Consider the following 19,521-nt stretch of genomic DNA (forward strand, 5'->3'; position numbering starts at 1 on the left):
TTTTTTGTCTAGTCAGTTATCAAACCCCACATGAAATTGTTAGAATGAAAAATTTCATTTTTCAAGGGAGTTTGATTTTGGAAAGCCCTAACTATTGCATTTAAGTCAACCTGTAGATTTATTAGTCACTGTTTGTGATGAACCAGTTATCCTCTCTTGGTCCACAATTGAGAGTAGGGTATTCATTCACTATTTAGCAAACACATTCAAACTTTTTTATGCTGCAGATTTGAAAATGTAAACATTTTAACAAATTTCTTAAGTGGAAATCCTAATCTGTAAGAATTTGGTACCTGAAATTTAGCTGTTAGAATCTTTTAAAAAATAGTTTGAACAGACATGATTTGCATTTTATGAAAGAAGAATAAAACAACTCCTCCTGCTCATCCCTTTTCTTGAGCTCTTGGTTGATCAGACAGATGTGTGAAATGTGGCACATTTTATGTTGAACTGCCTTTTCCTGTTTATGTACTCTAAAAACCACAGTCCCATTGTCATCGCAATCAGCTAGTAATTTATGCTTCTGTAGACTTCTGTACCATCTATTGGAACCTTAGTTTTATCCCTTTAGTTTTTCACTTGATTTATTGTAGAGGTATGGAGAGGGCAGGGCAGGGAGAGAGAGAGGAGGAGACAGGGAGTTAACAGGCCGAGCTGAACTAGGCTGAAGGGACCTGGGATTCACTTCAGGTTTCCCACATGGGTGACAAGAATCAACTATTTGAGCTGTCGTCATTAGCAGAAGCCTGGAAATACAGCCTGGGTGTCTAGTGTTGTACCAGGGCGTCTTAAAGCAGTGTCTTAAGTGCTGTGCCAAAGTGCCACACCTGATTATTGTGTAAAGCCATTAAGAACTTTATGTTCAGTATTCTTCCATAGTTTGGCTTATGTTCAAATGCATCTTCTTTTACCTAAACATAATTCAAAAGTGAGTTATACTAATAGCTAGATTATTACAAATTAATGTGACCTGTGACTCCTACTTCATTCTGAACTCACCTTTCCCGTTTCCTTCCAAAGACAGGCTGTTTTCTGGAGATATTTTAATGTGTTAAGAGAAGCCTGTTACTACATGTGATGAAAATTTTAATTTTGCTTATGGACAGGCAGATGATGTCTTCTGGTGATTTTTTAAAAAAACGGTTGCATTATAACATACACACAAAAAATGCACAAATTATAACAGGTAAAATGTCAACACATTTGTGAAGCAAGCATCCACATCAAGGGATGAAATTACCAGAACCTTCGAAGTTTTTTTATACCTCTCTGGTTTTCCTTGCCCAGACAGTTATACTATCTGATGCTGCAGAAATGTTACACTAGTTTTTGGATTTTTTTTTAGTGGAATCATATATCATGCAATTTGAATTTGGCTTTTTTTTTCCTTTGGTCAGCTTCTGTGTGAGATCTATTTATGATCTTGTAAATTCTTATTCATTGTTAAGCAGTACTCCTTTGTCTAAATTGACATCCATTTTACTTGTAACATTCGAATGGATTCAAGCTTTTGGCTGATAATACTGCTGTGATCATTCTTGTAAATATCTCTTGGTATATATATATATATATATATATATATATATCTTATTAGCTGTATAAATTGTAGATTTTGCAAGAACTTTTTGAAGTGTCTTCATATAGAAATGCTATTTTGTGTATTGGTTTAAACCTTGCCAAATTAGTATCTAGATTGTGTTAGAATCCTATGCCTCAAAGAATTCATAATGCAAGTAACAATGACTTTATTTCAGATTTTCTATATATTACATCATTTGTTTTCCTTTGTCTTCATGTTAGCTGTGACCTACAATAAGATTTTTAAGTTATTGCACAGTCTTTTTGGTTTATTGAGAGTACTGTAAAACTTCTGTCTCTTGTTATTGTTATTAATATGGGGAATTATGATTGATTTTTGAATGTTAAACCAACATTAATATTCATTAACCTGTTCATATAAGATTTGTGCATTTTTTGTATGTTATAATGCAATGTAAAACCTATTTATACACTTCACATCATTACAATATACTATTGTGTATAAAAATTTAGATTTGTATTGTTGCCATCAGCCTTTGTGCATGGGAGGGGCCTTGATCCTTATTTAACTGCACTGTGTGAGACTTTGTCTAAGGTTGCTGTCACTTTTTAGTTTAGAATTGGCGAGTGAAGCCATCTGGACCTGGAGGGTGTGTGCATTTCTTTAATTGGTATAACTAATCAGATTTTCTATTTCTTCTCTCAAGTTTGGGTAGTTCTGTTGGCTGAGTTGGTCAGTAAATTTAAGAAAAACATAATATCCATTTTATTTATCCTTATTTTTATAAAGTATTTTTATGCTTATTACATATTTCCTAGGGTTAATATGAAGGCTGAATCAAACAGCATTTGTGAAAGTACTTTGCAGATTTTGTGGTAGAAACTCCGCATATTTCCCTAATGTGATTCATGACATGCTCACAGGTATCACGCAGACAACTAGCTTGTGAAGATATTTGTCATGTTGATTTCTGTTGGAAAAGGATATGATTTCTAGAATTACTTAGGGTTTACTGTTTGCTTACAAATTTTACTTTTGGAACAATTCTGGAGTGAAAAGTTACGATAGTTCAGAGTTCCTGTATAGTTTGCGTTTGGATAGTGCATTCATTACAGTTAATGAACTGATGTCTATATTTTTAGAAGTTCTTAAATTTTAGTATGTGTTTTCTCTTTGGTGTTACCTCTAGGATACGACATTAAATCTTTTTCCCATGTCCTAGTTTTAATTATCTTGATAGTCCACTCCTGTTTCCCCTAGGAGTGGGCTGCGACTTTGGGTGTTTGGGAGGAAAAGCACACGTAAAGTTTTTCTGGTACATCACAACAGTATACAATCTGTGTGACTTGATGTTACCATTTTTAAAAAATGTTTTATTTTTATTGGAACGTCAGAGTAGGAGAGTCAGAGAGGAAGACCTTCCGTCACTGGTTCACTACCCTAGTGGCTGCAGTGATTGGAGTTGCACTGATCTGAAACCAGGAGCCAGGAGCTTTGTTTCCAGTCTCCCACACAGATGCAGGGTCCCAAGGCCTTGGACCCTCCTCCACTGCTTCCCCAGGCCACAGCAGGGAGCTGGATGGGAAGCAGGGCCACTGGGATGAGAACCAGAACCCATATGGGATCCCAGTGAGTGCAAGGTGAAGACTTGAGCCAATAGGCTGCGGTGCCGGGCCTTTGATGTTATTGATTGACTGGATGAGATGGTGTTTATCAGATGTCCCCACTGTAAAGCTGCCCTTTTTCCTTCTTCATTCTGTACTCATTTGAAAACAAAAAAGACTGTAGTAATTTGTGCCTTTTCCATCTTGGAAATGGAATTAAGTGATAAGGTTATTTTGGTTTCCAAATATATACCCTGAAATCTACACATCTGAGTATTTTTCATACTCAGGTTGCAAAAGCCATATCAGTTTTATAAGTTTTTGCAGAAATTTATCTTTTGGCTTTGCTGATTTTCCCTGTTATATATTTTCAGCATTATTTTCCAGTTTTTTTTTTCATTAGTTACTGTTCCCTTGTAATTTCGTGATATGATTACTTAGATCAATGGTCCTCCATCCCTCCAGTTTTGCTTATTTCATGATATATGAATGTAAGGCTATAAATTTCCCTCTAAGCAACTTGAGCTAGTTTCCATGAATTTTAATATTCTGTGTTTTTAGATATAGTATTTCTGTTACCATTAGTTGAAGTTCTTGATTTTTCATTGTGATTTCTGTTTGCATCTAAGGCTGACTTAGTATGTAACTTAATTTTCAAACAACTGGGATTTTTCTGGCTATTTGATTATTGAGTTCTAACTTAACTCACTGTCACAAATCGTGCTGCGTATTATAATCTCAGTACTTTGAAGCTTGCTTTATAACAACACTTTGTCACATCTTTCTTGGGATAATATTCCATTCTCACTTGAAAATAATATACTCTTGAGTGGTGCTTTACATTTATTCCCCATGTGTGTCAGATGTTCTGTAGGTTTCAGGCTCAGGACAGTTGTGTTAATTCTTCCGATATGATCGTGGGTTTACAGAATTGATTTTGTCCTCCCAGATCTTGCTTGATACAGTTACAGCCACATTATGAGCATATACAGATTTATAATCTCTACATTTTCATGTGGATTTTCCTTTTTAGCATTAGGAAATATTTGTTTTCATCCCTGGGAAGTAATCTTTGTTGAATATTGAAAGTTGTGCATTAACATGTTTAGAGGCAACAGCTGGTGTTATTTTGTTTACATAAATACAAGGCCTGCTAATCGTTGAATAGTCCTCAATGTCATGAGAATTGTACTTTTGAAACATATCTAATATACATTTCTGGCCAAAATGGAACAGAAGTTTTACCTTGTCCTTTGTCAAGAAAGTGAGGGTGAATTTCCGTGAGACTCGGATGGATTACAGGTGCCTTCTGCTTCCGCCCTGCCTTTGCTGTGCTAACCCTCCGGAGTTTCTGTCAAGAATCGGGTGCAATCATGAGGATTTCTTTTGTTGACTCCTAAACTTTATCTTCGTATAGTTTACCGCTTGATCTGGGTTCCACTTTCGGTAAGCTCCCACATACCTGTTTGGTTTTAGAGATAACCCTCCAAAATTTCCAACTAAGACCTTGGAGTGTTCACTTGGGCTTTTTCTCATTTAGGGCCTCTGAATTCTAATTCCTTAGTATTGTCAGCTTTCTGAGTATTGTCTGTTTTCCAGTGGCTTTCTGCTTTGCTTGTTATTCTTATCCCCTGCAGGTTAAGCCTTTATCAAAAGTTTTGAGGCAAAACTGTCAGAACAGGAAGCCAGTCTTTCTTTATGTATCTGTCACAAGATCTTGGCCTATTGAGTTGATCATTTTCCCCCTTTCCTCCTGTAAGAGATGGTTTTACCGTGTGACAGGGGTTCTGTGCTGGATTCCTTGCTCGGATCCCTGTGCAATGAACTGAGGAATTGCTGCTTACCTGCTTCTCTCCTTTACATTTTTGCCCCTTCCTGCCTTGGTTGCCTTAGAACTTCTTCAATACTTTCAAACATTTATTTTGATTTTCCTTTGATCAGGCTGCTTTAGTTGTTTACAGTGGAAGTTTGATCAATAGCAGGCAACTCTACTTTTGCTAGAAATATCTGTCTGATAGAATTTTGGATGGAGCGTCATGATAATGAGGATCGATTCATGTTTGTTCATTATTTGTAGCATTTAAAGCACCATTTCTGAGTAGAATTTGGGGTAAATAGAAGCCTCTTAATGAATAGCCCTGGAAGGGGTGACAAACAAAACACTGATGTATGGTATTTGCAGCTTAAGTTAGAAAGGTGTGTTTTGAGGCATTGATGTTGTGAACCTAGTTATGCTAGGGTAAAATGTGATGGATTAGAGAAATTTGTTTTTATTTTCAGTTGCTTGCATGTGAAGATCTTAGCATTAGGCTGATAGTTGGTGATGTAGAGATTTGGCAAGAAGAAAAACTGTTCCAGTGTTACGTGGTATAGTATATTTGAGGCAGTTTTCAAAGTCCAGTAATAAAGACAGTGAAGATAGAATATGATACATCTGAATCATTCATGGTTTTAAAAGTATTTTATTTGCAAGACAAATGGTGGAGAAGGCAGAGAGAAAAATGTGCTGAGATCTTTGCTCTGTTGATTCATTCCTCAAATGGCCACATTGGTCCAGACTGGTTCCAACGTGGGTAGTTGGGACCCTAGTCTTTGGGTAGACATCTACTTTCACGGGTGCATTTGGAGGGAGTTGAATCAGAATCTAAGCTGTTGGAATGCAAACCACTGCTCATATTGGAACCTGGCATTGGCAGGCCATTTAACATGCTGCAAATATTGAAGTTTTAACCTAGCGGTTAGGTGTTTAATGGTTGTCATGCGGGACAGTGAGGGTGTGTAGAGAGTTGCAGCTTAGATTACTTATGGAACTAATATCTGTGGGAGAGTCAGGTCATATATAGAGTGATATTTGGGCACTTAAATAACTGCTAAGTACCGTAGAGTGTACGTACAGGATTTCTTGAGACCATTAGCAACGAAGATAAAATGGTGCATACATATATGTGTGTGTGTAAGATTGATTTATTTTACTTGAAAGCCAGTGTTACAGAGTGAGCCAATGAACAAGCAGGAGAGACAGACAGCTTTGCCATCTGCTAGTTTACTTCCCAAATGGCTGCAGTACTCAGTGCTGGGGCGGTCTGAATCCGGTAGGTGGGAGCTTCTTCTGAGTCTCCAAATGAGTGCAGGGTCCCGAGCACTTGGGCCATTTTCCACTGTTCTCCCCAGCCAATAACAGGAAGCTGCATTGGAAGTAGCAGCAGCTGGGGCATATACCTGTATCCATACAGGATTCTGGCACCGTGGGTGGAGGATTAGCTGGCTATGCCACTACGTTAGCCCCAGCAAGTATATAAAATATTTTAATGGGACATTTTTTTAAAGAGCTACATAGAAAGCATTCTTTTTTTTTTTTTTTGCTTTCGTTTTTACAATCATTGCAATTGAAAGGAATTGATTAGTAATTTTGATAATAGATGGAAACAAAAAATAAGAATCTACCTCTGGAAATGCCATCACAGCATAATTGTTTCCTCTTTGTACTGATGTTGTTACATACAGGGGCTGCCTTTTAAGAAGTTCATGCTGTGTGCTGCTGACTCTGCTAGCCATTTTGTGTATTCTCAAAATAGCAGAATACTTAGGAAAATTTGGGGGAAACAGAAGATATGTATTTTGGTGCAGACTTTTTTAACCTGTGCATTTTTCCATAGTATTTCCATGAAGTATTTTCATGAAGTTTTTTTGAAGCCACTTAATAAAGTTTAAACTGTATTTTGTTCTCAACCTCATTGGTATGCACTCATTGTGTATCCAAGGCAGGCCATGTGCTAGCATTCAGGCGTCCTGAATGGATGTTGTGCTCTAGGGCAGCTCTCATTTAGAGCTTTCAGTAGTGTTTCCTCCAGTTCATGGAGTTAGTCAAACACAGACATGAAACTAAGTAAGGTGTCTTGACCTCAAGAAAATTGGCCATTTGGAAAATTATCCCATCCTAAAACAGATATTTTACAAATCTAAGCAACAGACTGAAACTATCATAGCTTAATGATGGGGACTAGGATTAATGAGATTAATGAGTTCCTGTTATGTAATCATTAGTCTGCATGGATTGTAAGAAACCAAAGTACATGATTTGCTTAGGATCTGTCTTGTCACTGGCTGTAGATTTGGATTGTCAGTTTTTTTTTCTTGTGATAGTGTGTCAGTGCAGCCTGGTGAAAAAGCCTTAATTCTGGTTTATTAGCTGTGTGTCCTTGAACAGGCAACTTAACGTCTCTGATCCACATTTTCTTCATAATTCAAAGGAATCTAATTATGCATAATAATATTAAAAAGCAGCATGTTGTGAGATTCACATAGTTCTTTGCAAAAACAGGTATAAGGTTGTCGAGACACTGAATCTGTATTAAGATTTAATTACAACCAATTTTTTTGTAATATTCATAAGAACATAATAGTACTCAATTTGATTTTCATATATGCCACCTTTATGGTGATTCTTCTTTGTGTAATATTTACGTATATATTTAAATTTCTGAATAAATTTTAGTGAAAAAGTTGCCTTAATTGTGTTCTGTGTAATATTTAAACAGAATTTGCATTTGTTTAAAAACATAAATGAGGATTACTAACAAGGGCACCAAACTGACAATAGCTTGTACATGTCCCTGTGTACATAGTGGGAAGCACATAGGTAGAAATCTGAAACATTCCTGTTATTTACAACAGAGCTTATTTGCTTGGCAAGGTAGCACTTGTAGTGTGAGTATCAGGTGAGATCCTTTGGACTACAAGTTATTTAGAAAGTCTCTAGAGGTGATGTTGAACCTTAAGGGAGGCAGTGGAAATTAGCTTTCATGCTTTAGTAGGGTGTAAAGTGAGTCTGCCTTTTGATGCAATATTGACTTTGGGTGTCATTGCTACTTAAAGGTAACTAGATGACGACAGGAAGGGAAAACTAAATAAATGACTTAGACTGGTGGCCAGTAGCAGTGCCCTGTTTCAAGAGATTAAAGCACGTTTTTCTGCTTGTTTTTTTTTACTGGTAAGACTGAGCTGTTAACAGAGACAATGAAAACTTCCCTAAAGCTGAAGTACTAGCATCCTTTACCAGTGTTTCAAAAAACTTTAATTCTCAAGTTAAGTGCCTTTTATTTATTGCAAGGAGACTTAAAATGAACTGAAGCAAAGGAAAATAAATACAATTTAGAGTGCCAAAAGTGTAACACTTTCTCTTTAGATTTCATATTTTGTTTTTGTTTTCTAACTCAATTTTAGTTTGTTTAGTTGAGTAGTAATCTCTAACCTCCTTCTCAAAGCAGCATGTTACTGTGATTTCCAGGGCAGTGTGGGAACAGATGTTACCAAATGGCTGCAAATAACTAATAACTTGGGTAATTTGCACTTTCCAGTGATGGAAGTTTTTTTATTATTTAAATGAACATTTTGTTTAATTGAGTAACAGTAATATTCTGCCCAACTAGAAATATTTGAAGTTGTCTTTGAGAGACTGTTTTGATAACCCTTGTAAGAGGTTATCACTTGTTTGGTAAATAGAACACCAAGATGTTCGTTCCTAGTATGACTAGATGAAAACATGGTCTGCTATTTAGGGGACTGGTTAAGCTCATGTCAACAAGAATGTTTTGAATGTTCAGAACTCCAAACAAGACTGATTTTTACTATTCTTATCTAATATTTAGAATTGGGCTGAAGTTGATTGGTTAGAGGCTTCATTCCACAGGTTATTCAAGACTCTTCATTGTTTTCTAGCTACCCTCAAAGGAGTTTGTAGTTCAGCATAGCAGTCACTTGCTTTTTTGTGTCTGCTAACATTTTTATTTGAATTAGGCAAGGTAAATATTCATTGTCCATATTAGCCATATTTAAATATGTAGCCACTTGTGGCTGATAGGTCCTGGTATGGACCCTGCAAACACTGAATATTGTAATTGTGGAAATTTCGTTGGTCAGTACTGCACCTGTTTCTGTCCCCATAGTCTTTGCTGGCTTATTTTGATTCACATTGGGAACGAGAGAGGTGACTGAAGAAGGGACAGTTTCATTAAAAGCCAGCTGAAAGATGCATATATCACCTCTGATGGTAGTCCCCCTAACCAAAATTTAGTTATATGCTGACACCTCACATGCTGCCCGGGTACTCAGAAGAATCACTTGCTGGGTGGATCTACTTTGGTGAAACTTGGTTTAGTTGGAGACAGAATGGGGACAAAAAGTCTGTTACCAAAGGAAGATGAACATGAATGCTAGGACACCTTTGCTGTGCAGGTCACATTTACTCAAGATGTTCATTATAGCAGTGAGATTTCTGCATACTCCCTCCAGTAAGCAGGAATTGAGTTAGTGTTGTCTGCCTCCTTGTTGCTTGCTCTCTGTATATATGTACTCATTATATTTAAGGCTTACAGTACAAAAGTCTTTTTCCCATACAGTTTTCTAGCCCTAGTTTTATTCTTTGAAACAAACATTTTGTAATTTTCAAGTCTAGAAATTCAGTCGATAAATAAAATGCGTTTTTCTTGATTTATTAATTTTAGGAATTACACGCTAATTATAATAACATCACTTAGCTGTTTTTAATCCTCTTTTACAACAATTCAAGTTTAGGTTAGTGCCTCCTGGCTCCTAGTTGAGATTACAGATTCGATTGTTACTGAGCTTACTCCATGATACTGTTTTCTTTTCCATTTCCCAGTTTTGGTCATCTCTTCATTATAAATCCTAATTGTTTGATAAATGTACATCAGTTTCTGTAAGTGTTTTAGCTTTGCCTGTTGCTGAATCTAAAAATCATACTGTTTAATTTTTGATGATATAATTTTTCACTGAAAAGAGAGCAGCTATAATTTTTTAGCACAGCTTTATTATAATTTGAAATTATCTTTTTCATTTCTTTCCTCTTTAGAAAATGCCCATGGTTTCTACCACTGTATCGGTCGCCTCGGTGGGTTTTAGACTGCTGTTACCAATCACCTCCTCTCCTGAGCCCTCTTAGTCTTCTAGTGTGTTTTAATTCAGTGCTCTTTTAGCTGCTTTTAAGTTGTTGAATTTGCTTTAATGACTGCTAATCCTTGTTGTTCTTACTTTGAGTTTATACCTGTTTAAAATTCTGTGATTTCTAAACGATTGTTTTGTTTTTGTATACAAATACATGTATACACCTAAATACTTTGCATCTGAAGTGTAATCCTAGTCTGAAGCTTCGAGTCACTGGATAAAAAGGGAAACACTCAGGTTGCAGTTATTTTGACGTGGGAGGGAGTTTGATCTATTTCTAGGTAGAGTTGACTGAGAATAAACATCAGTTACTGTTATTTTTGTGTCAAGAAACATTTTTGTTCAGAGTAATTCAATGTTCATTTTCTAAGACTCAGGACATTTTCTAGATTGACACATTTTTTGTTGAGAGACTGTCTTTTGTTTGTTGGTATGCATATTGTCTTCAGAATTAGCCCTTTTTTTAAAATTACAGTGTTTCATAACTTCATTGCTCAGCATTTCTTGAAATTGGCTTATTTTTCCCCTATTTCTGGTTACAGGTAAATGGCATGTGTGGTGTTAACAGTGTTTCCTGGGTTAGCAGGCAAATATTAGGTCTAACTGGTCTTGGGGGTGTTAAGCCATGCAATGCTCTTAGACTACTTTTTATTTTTACAAGGGTACAGTACTGTAAAAATGTCAAAAAAAAATCCACATGCCCGGTTCACTAGTAAATGATAGGGCTTAAATCTGGATACCTGTGGGGCTGGTGAGGTGGCTTACGCTTGGGTTAATGTTGGGGGTAATGTTTTTGAGTGGGGGCTTTGGGGTTGGGGGTAAAGGGGTGTTTTGGGGCTGTATGGGTGGGTGTGATTCGTTTTGGATTTTTTCATGGGGGATGGGGGGGGGGGGTATTGGGGTGGATGAGGGATGAAGAAGTGGGGTGGGTCTGTTGCGTATGAATTTTAGGGGACCGAAGTTTATGGTAGGGGTTGGAGTCCAGGCGGTAACGGTATTTAGAACTAGCTTGTTTCCCTGGGGAGGACTATTTGAGTAGTAGGTAAACGATGGACCAGGCAGTGGTTTGTTGTTACAGTAACATTTTGGTATATGCTTGGAAAGTTGCAGCGAGGTGAAAAATCAAATTAGGATGCTTTATAGTCAGCCTACGGGAGATACTACTGATTTGTGCATAGTAGAGTTTGGACAGGAAGGTTATGTGGACGGGAGTCGGTGAGGCGACAGGAATCATGCTGTTGGGGTGCATGTGGGCAAGGGTGTATTAAAAAGTTTCTATGGGCGATATGTAATATGATGGTCCAAAGTAAATCGGGGGTTTTGTTGAATGTGAGGGTGGAGGCTTGATGCATCGTGCAGAGGGTGTACGGACTGGATTGGATCAGCAGCAGTTAGGAGGCTGCTAATGGGCACCGCGGCTGTTGGGGGGGTTGGGATTTTGTGGTGGTGAAAAGGGTGGGTGGTAAGCCAGTGGCGGTTGGTTTTTTCCACTGGTGTTTATTGACCTCTTGGTGGGCCAGGGTCTCTCAAGGGGTGGGAACGGGATGGCGTGAGGCTGGACATTTCATGCGTTTTTGATGTAGAGGCGGCCGGTATTGGGTGCTTCGTGCACCCTATAGGGTTTGGCGTAGGGTGTGTGAAGTGAACCCTGTGTTCTCACTGCGAAGCTGTGCTAGTTGCTTCTAAAACTACGTACATGATGCTTTTAAAATCCAGTTAGTATAATACATTCTTTGCGGATTTCCAAAGTGTCCAGAAGTGTAGATGCAATTTCCTGTTTAGCTGAAGTTTAACTAAACTATAGAGACTGTGTTGTAAAAATTACTGGTAAGATTTGGTGTCTCCCGACATGCCATTTATGTTATTTTTGTAAGCCCACAGCAAGTAGAAACCTGAGTGCTTCCCCTCTTCCAGGTCCAGTTCAGCAGAGAGCATTTTGCCTTCAACTCTCACAATTGTGAATGAACCTTTCTAGTTCTCATCTGACTCTCCCTCCCCATGGCACGCACACGCATCACACGCGCACACACACACTCTGTCTCATTAGTTTGCTTTTGGCTGAAATGTCTGACTTAGATAGTTTTAAGAATTTGCAAAGGTTATGCAAACCTTTATAAAGCCTCCTCTATAGAGCCCTTTTACAGGCTCGATCTGTAACTGTTCATTGATTTCATTGGTGTACAGCAAGGTTGCATCATATTTGATTTTTACTTCTAGCTGCTAAATTTTAAGAAATAGAAACAAGGAAATTCAGCATATTAATCATTTACTTAGTAATCTTTGGGGAAAACATGATTTTGAAGAAAACCAGGGCATCCTTTTTTTTTTATTGTTTTTGGGAGTCATCAATCAACTCTATTTCAGAAGATTGTAGTGATGAAAAGATCAATTGTGTTTGTCCTTTTTAAAAATGTGTCTGGCATTTAAACCTTCCACAAGAGAAAATTAATATATAAAACTGTGCCGGGTGACACAGAAATGTTGATACCTTCTAGAGTCTCTGAATCAGACAGGTTGAGAAATGACTCATTCTTTTGCACTCTCACATTTAGAATATTTAGGTGTAATTTTAAGACTCATGTGGTAAGTGTTGAATCAAAAATTGGTAGATAGAAATTTTATTTATAAAGTAAGTTAGATGGTGATTTTTATTAAAATAAAAGGATTTTACTTTCCTTTTAAGTTCTGAAAGGTATACTTTTTCTTAAAATCCAAGAGAAATTTGCCTTTATCCTTCCCAAAGGTGGCCTGTTCCCCGTGGCAAGGGTGTTGTCATGTCCTTCAAAGCTCCATTTGTATATATTTTGTATATTGATAAAAGTTGCTTTGCTGTTTTATCAAAACCCAAATCAAAGATTTTAAATACATCCTTCATTCATTTTTACTAGTTCTTTTACTTAAAATGGAGGTAGTGCTGTAAGCATGCCTTCAACTACACGTGTAAGGTTTTAGTATTAATGTAGGTTGATGGCATGTATTTCATTTGTTGGTTGTATTGAGAGAGAACCTGTGGCATCTGATTTGGTCTGTTCTGTCGGCTTGCCTTCTTAACCTTCTCACTGTAGATGAGATGATAGTTCTGGAAGAGTTTCTGTTTCTATGCAGAGTATGTCCTCAACTGTGAATGTTTTAAAGTTAGCAGGTTGTCTAATGGATGCCCTGGCAGCAGGAAAAGATTGATATATAAATTGAGCTAGGAAGCCATTGGCATAGGGATGTGTGGTTTGTGGGTTTTTTTCTTTTCTTTTTTTCTAAGATTTTACTTATTATGTTGCCACAATTATTTTTTCCCCTTTAGCTTTTGTAGAAACAAAGCTGTCTTTGAAATGCAGTGATTTTTTTTTTTGAGTATTTTAGTCTGTGGGTTAAAATGAGTAATAGCTTAAATTGTTAAGAGAACACAGTGCAAAATCTAATCCACATTTTTTTTTTACTGAATTTTAACCTTAAAGAAGACATACCTTGATAAATATACAAACCTGTTTCTCCAATTTTATATTTTGGTTTTTGTTTTATTGAGTGTATACTTTCCTAATTCTACCACTTGCCACCGCTTCTGTTTTCAAAGACCCACAAAGAACATACTACTAATAATTAATTTTAATACTATTTAGGACTGAAAGCATTATTAATTGCAATAAAATGACTATGTAAGAAATTTTTATTTAGGTGGTTTTTGCAAGTGTATTTTTATGTGCTATTTATAGTATATCCTCACCTATGGGGTGGAATGATTATTTCTTTACTAGAAAAAGCCCTGGGTTACACAGCTTCAGTTAAGGTCAGAACTACTTGATAAGCAAATCAGAGACATACTAGGTCTGGTGCTCTGTCCCCGCTTCAGTTCATGTATTCACGTGTGTCTAGCTTTATTGCTTAGATGGACCAACCTGGGACACACTTGGTTAAAATTTCCCTTAGTCTAAAATACACTGTATCTAACAAATACATAATTAACTTTGTATAAAATATGGTGTTAACAAAAACATATAATTAACATATAATTACATTCTTTTATAGTTATCGAATTGCTTCAAGTGTGATTTGGAAAACTATACTTGAACATAATTAAATACCGATTTTTCAATTAATAGCCTTGTAAGTGGAGCTTTTGTTTTCAATTAAACTGCTAAAGTAAAGTTTTCACATTTAGAGTTTATTAAAGTCATAAAATTAACCTTACATGTGAATCTAATTTGCACATTTAATAAATCTATTCATTTAAATCATAGTAGGTATGGCTTAATAAGTATACATAGGTACACAGAATAGGTATAGAGCCAACTTGCATATAGGTCAGTGCAATTTATCACAGTGGTAAGGTTGTTTTGCATTGTTACAGACATAAAATTTTAAAGATGACATTGCCAAAAGTGTATGGTGGAATCATGTTTATGTGGGAGATCATACGGTATATGATATTTGTATATTTACCAAGGTATGTCTTCTTTAAGATTAAGATTCAGTAAAAAAAGTGGATTAGATTTTGCACTGTGTACTCTTAACAATTTAAGCTATTTTACAGATTTGTGTTTTTCTTTAAGTGCTTGTGGGTATTTTTCTATCAGTTTGCATGTATTCTTCACCATTCTGCGTCCTGAATGAGGTATAAGATTTACTGCCTTCCAACATGATGAGCTATATACGGGCTTAATGCCCTCCATGGCCAATACTTGGCTGGGTGCATCCACTCTAAAACCGGTAACACTTGAGTAATGTCTTTCTTACTCTATCCATTTTGCTGACTCACTTGCTTTAGAGAGTTGATACTGTGTGTTAGTGTATCTAGGTGAGTAGAGGCTACTTATGCTAAATTCTCTTTTCTACCCTTGGAGGGTTTTGACCTGTGCATTATTAATTTTAAGCAAGCCTGACATTTTAGAGAGAAATAAATTTTGTAACAATTTGGCCAACTTCTTTACATGTGGAGTCAGATATATTGATCAACTTGTCAAAGAGCATGCAGATGAATAAAGTAACCAGGGAAAACTGTATTTGAGATAATCACATGTTTTTTTTTATATCAAAATCATTACTCTAGTGGCTGTAGTAGTTAAACTTTGAAGCGCAACAGCTGCTCTTGTGAGGAGCCTTAAATAATCTCTGCTTCAGGTTGTTCAGCATTAAAATGCTAGAATATTTTTATGGTTTTCTCTATATTTGCCCTTGTGCCACTTACATAGCCAGATTGCAGTAGCCAGAGGGTATATGTCAGTAGCAGTAAGCTTTTTTTTAACCGTTTATTGCAGCAAATGTTAATCCTTTTGAAAATATTGGCTTTAAATGGGCTGATGTTTGTTAAGTACTGTTGCCTTTTGTTTACTCATCAAAGTCCTGAAAAAAAAGTGGCTGGAAATTGAAATTTAAGACTTTTGTTAAACATTTTTCAAATGAAGTTTTCCTAAAACTGTAATTTTCCTTCTTTAAACCTAGAATTTTTAACAATTATTTACTTACAAATGGAGACTACTATTTCATTTCCCAAATTTCCAAAATAATAGCCATACCAAAGCTGGAAACTGGAAACTCATTCCAGGTCTCCCATGTGTGAGATCACCTGCTACCTTCTAGGGTGTGCATTGGTAAGAATGTAGAATGAAAAGTGGAGTTTGGACTGAGGCACTTCAGTGGGGTGTGTGGGCATTGCAAGTACCATTTAGCCTCTGGGTCAAATGCTCACCTGAGTTTAGTCTGTTAAAGGAGAGAAAAAAAATATTTTTGATTACACATGACTTTCAAGAATCCAGAATTGGATTATACAGTCATCATGAAGAAAAATTATCTTTAGTCTTTAATAACTCAGAAATCTAATTTGTCTCCATAAGTATCACCTTTTGGTAAATAATTGAGGAATCAAATTTTTATTTGCCATCTTTGGAAAGGCTTGCTTTTTTTCTTTTTCTTTTTTTTTTTTTTGCTAAACTTTGGGTTTTTTTTAACAGCTAGATGACATTTCCTTATTTCTTTTTATTTTATAAAATAATTGCTTTAACATAGAAAATTATTTTAACATTACTAGTTATATATGGTCTTTTCGTGTATTTCCTGATTCATTTAACACATCATGTCTATTTAAATAGTGACTGAAGCTTATTGTAGCTAAATTTTATAGATTGGAGGGTAATTAAATAGTAGCTTATTGGATCCCTTATCTTGAACATAAACAGAATACTTTTTGGTTCACGCCTGAGATCACTCCTTTTATTGCTTGCTGCACATCATTCAGGTTTCTGTATTCTTAACAAAGATAGACTGTTAGCTGTCAGCTCACTGTAACAGCAGAATTAAGATCGTCGTATATACTACATTGAAGATAGCAATGATACTTTTGTAATATTTTCAGTTTTCTGAAATTCTGCACCCGAAATTATCATCAGAAGCAGAAATGACTTGGTTTTGTGTTTTTCTTCCCATAGTACCCTGCAGAGTCACCAGATTGTTTTGTGGATTTTCCTGTTCCATTTCCTGTTTCTTGGACACCACAGGTAAAACCTTAAATTGAAACAATTTAAGAAGGGTCGTGTTTTCAGTGACCATTACAGGTTTTGAGTTCATCCTTTTCAAGTTTTACTCAGGAGGCATTTTATGAACTATTAAGATAGCTTAAGCTAATGACCATTTCTGTTTTCCTACCCTACTTTGTGTACACACACACACACACACACACACACTCCCACTCCCTCAACAATCCGTTCTCCAGAATGTTGCTTTCCTTTTCAGTTAACATGCAGCGACTCTGTTGGTACATTTTCCTCTAAATTTAATCCTAAAGAACCCCTTGAAACCAGTGAACGATAAGTTTAAAATAAAGATTCTTTGTTTTACCAAAATTCTTAGCAGTGACAACACAGTATCAGATTGTTCAGAGCAGAATGCATTGTGAGTGAACATACAGTCCTCACCATTTCTGTCCAGTTTTCGATATTTAAAGTGCTGGTTCTTGGTTCGTCATCCTAGAATCCGGATTTCTTCTTCTTTTTTTTTTTTTTTGTTATGTACTTTAGAACATTTGCACTTAATTTTCCTTTCTCCTTCTGCCATTTTAACCCTTGGTACCCTGTTGATATCTAGCAAGATAGTATTTTTGGAAGGTTGTTGTGACTGTGATTTTATAGTTATAAGATGGTGAGATTATCACTAGTGCCATTATTGACTCATCATCTCTGTAATATTGGAAGATGTAGTTGTTGTAGCTACCTAGGTTCAAAGAATAGTCAGATGACAAACTATAATCCTTTCATCAAATTAATTTTACTACTTAAAAAATATGGAGAAAAGATTTCTGTTTGTAGATAAACAAGAGAATTTCTGGTGACATCTTACGAGTGTCTTCTAGAGGCTCTACGTATTTCTGATTTGGGTTGGGCAAAGTGCTAGATTGGGTTCAAGTAGAAATTTATGCTTGCATTTTAGATTATAATTAAGAGTAACATGATTATATATGAAATTCATATGAAAGTCAAAAGATGATTTAAAGAGTCTTCTGAAATCTGAATGTCATGTTGCCCCACCCATTTATTCACCAATTATTTTTTCTCATTTTTCCTAAAAACTAACATTTCCACTTTTTCCAATGGAAGTTGAGAAAACATGGCAGAATAAAGGGAAGAAAAGCCGGTGGTTTTTACTTTGATGAACCTTTTAGTAATTTGTGTTTATTTCATTCAAAAGTCAAATAGATAATATAGACAGAACAAGTTGTTCCATCCATTGATTCATTCTCCCTGAAAGCCCGCCACTGCTGGGGCTGAGGATGCCAAACATGAGTCTGGGACTCAGTTCAGGTCTTCCGTGTGGAAGGCAGGCACCCAGGTACTCACGCTGTTCAGCACTGCCATCCATGGGACACATTAGCAGGACGCTGGAAGTAGAAGCAGAGTCAGAACTTAAACCCAGTCATTCCCATAGCAAATACAGGTACCTCAAGGGGAATCTTAATGACCCACCTCACCTTTTGTTATTTTTATCTGTGTTATACATGCAAGATGTACTGTTTTTTCAAAATTGAAATTCTGTGTTGTACAGCTCTCTTGTTTTTAAAAGTATTGACTCAAAAACCTGACTTTAAAAATGTGAGATCATGAGCAAATACTGTCTGCATTCTATTATGCTTTCAAGATATTGATGAAAATTAATCATAATTTATAAATATTCCAAGGTTGATGAATGTTAGGTCTGTTTGTTTTTTAAATATATGTAACTACTTCCTGAAAAAAATTTAAATAAAAAGCTTACTTTTAGCATTTATAACAAAATTAGTCTGGGAGATCAGTAGATTCGAAAATTTGGGTAATTTATTTGGAAAAATTCTTATCTTTGGTGTCAGTGTTGTGGTGAAACAGGTTAAGCTTCTGCCTATTGTGCTGGTGTCCCTGATGCTCTACTCTGATCCAACTCCCTGCACCACATGGGAGACCTGAAAGAAGCTCCTAACTTTGGCTTGGTTCAAAGAGTTGCTGTGACTATTTGGGGAGTGACTCAGTAGATGGAAGATCTCTATTGCTTCATCTCTCTCTAACCCTGCTTTCAAATAAATAAATAAAAATCTTAAACAATATATATAGATAAAATTTTACTTATTTTAGAGGCAGACATATACACAGAGTGGTAGCTCAAGTCTTCTGTTTCCATCCCTGGATACATACAAATACCCAGGCTAGACTGTGTACGATATTAAATTCAAGCGTTAGTGTTAATTGAGTCATACAATACCTTTAAGAAAATACACAGCTAGTAATAGCTGGAATGTCGTATACAAATAGACTGTATTGTAGCACGTGGCAAACTATAGATAAGAAGAAGCAAGGCATCTTTTTATTTACAAGTCAAATTTTGAGCAGTATTTGTATTTTGTCACGTTTGCTTCATGTCTATTTTTCTGAAATAGAATGTTCTAAGAACAGCTGAAATCTCACCCTTCCTCTTTCCTTGCTTTTCTCTTTCTGAAGAGGTCACTCTTGCCCTGAAATGGGTGCAGATACTATCCGTGCACTTTTCCTGTGGTATTTTGTATACCTTACTTAACTTTTGAAATACAGGATGGTTTCACTGGTTTTTCCATGATCTATCTGAGCCTGCTCTTTTTTATTTTAAATGCCTTATCTTATTCTGTCAGTCAGGCAATTTGTTCCTTGGCTTACTGATAAAACTGGTCACAATATCTTACTAATGACCCTATGGTATATAGCTTTATGTATTTCTTTGTGCTCATGTATGAGACATTTTTAAAAGAGAGATTTGATTATATATTTGAAAGGCAGAATTGGAGGGGTTGGGGGAGAGAAAGCTGCATCTTCCATCTGCTGGTTCACCCTTCAAAAGGCTGTAGTGATTGGGCTGGCCGAAGCCAGGAGGCTACGACTCCAGCTGTGTCTCACATGAGGGCGCAGGGGTCCAAGAACATGGGCCATCTTG

At 36.3% G+C, this 19,521-nt stretch overlaps 1 protein-coding gene across 1 annotated transcript in view; it reads left to right on the forward strand.

Annotated features, from left to right (window-relative positions):
* The window catches only part of FANCL (FA complementation group L), a 56,337-nt gene that overhangs the window by 19,101 nt on the left and 17,715 nt on the right, over positions 1-19,521 (forward strand). The window contains exons 6-8 of the mRNA XM_040993347.1: positions 10,016-10,138; positions 14,202-14,205; positions 16,524-16,592. Coding sequence (XP_040849281.1) covers positions 10,016-10,138; positions 14,202-14,205; positions 16,524-16,592 — 196 coding nt within the window. The remainder of the gene's footprint in view (positions 1-10,015; positions 10,139-14,201; positions 14,206-16,523; positions 16,593-19,521) is intronic.

Source organism: Ochotona curzoniae, unplaced genomic scaffold, assembly GCF_017591425.1.
Source record: "Ochotona curzoniae isolate NIBS_2020 unplaced genomic scaffold, NIBS_Ocur_1.0 contig_883, whole genome shotgun sequence".
NCBI lineage: Eukaryota > Metazoa > Chordata > Mammalia > Lagomorpha > Ochotonidae > Ochotona > Ochotona curzoniae.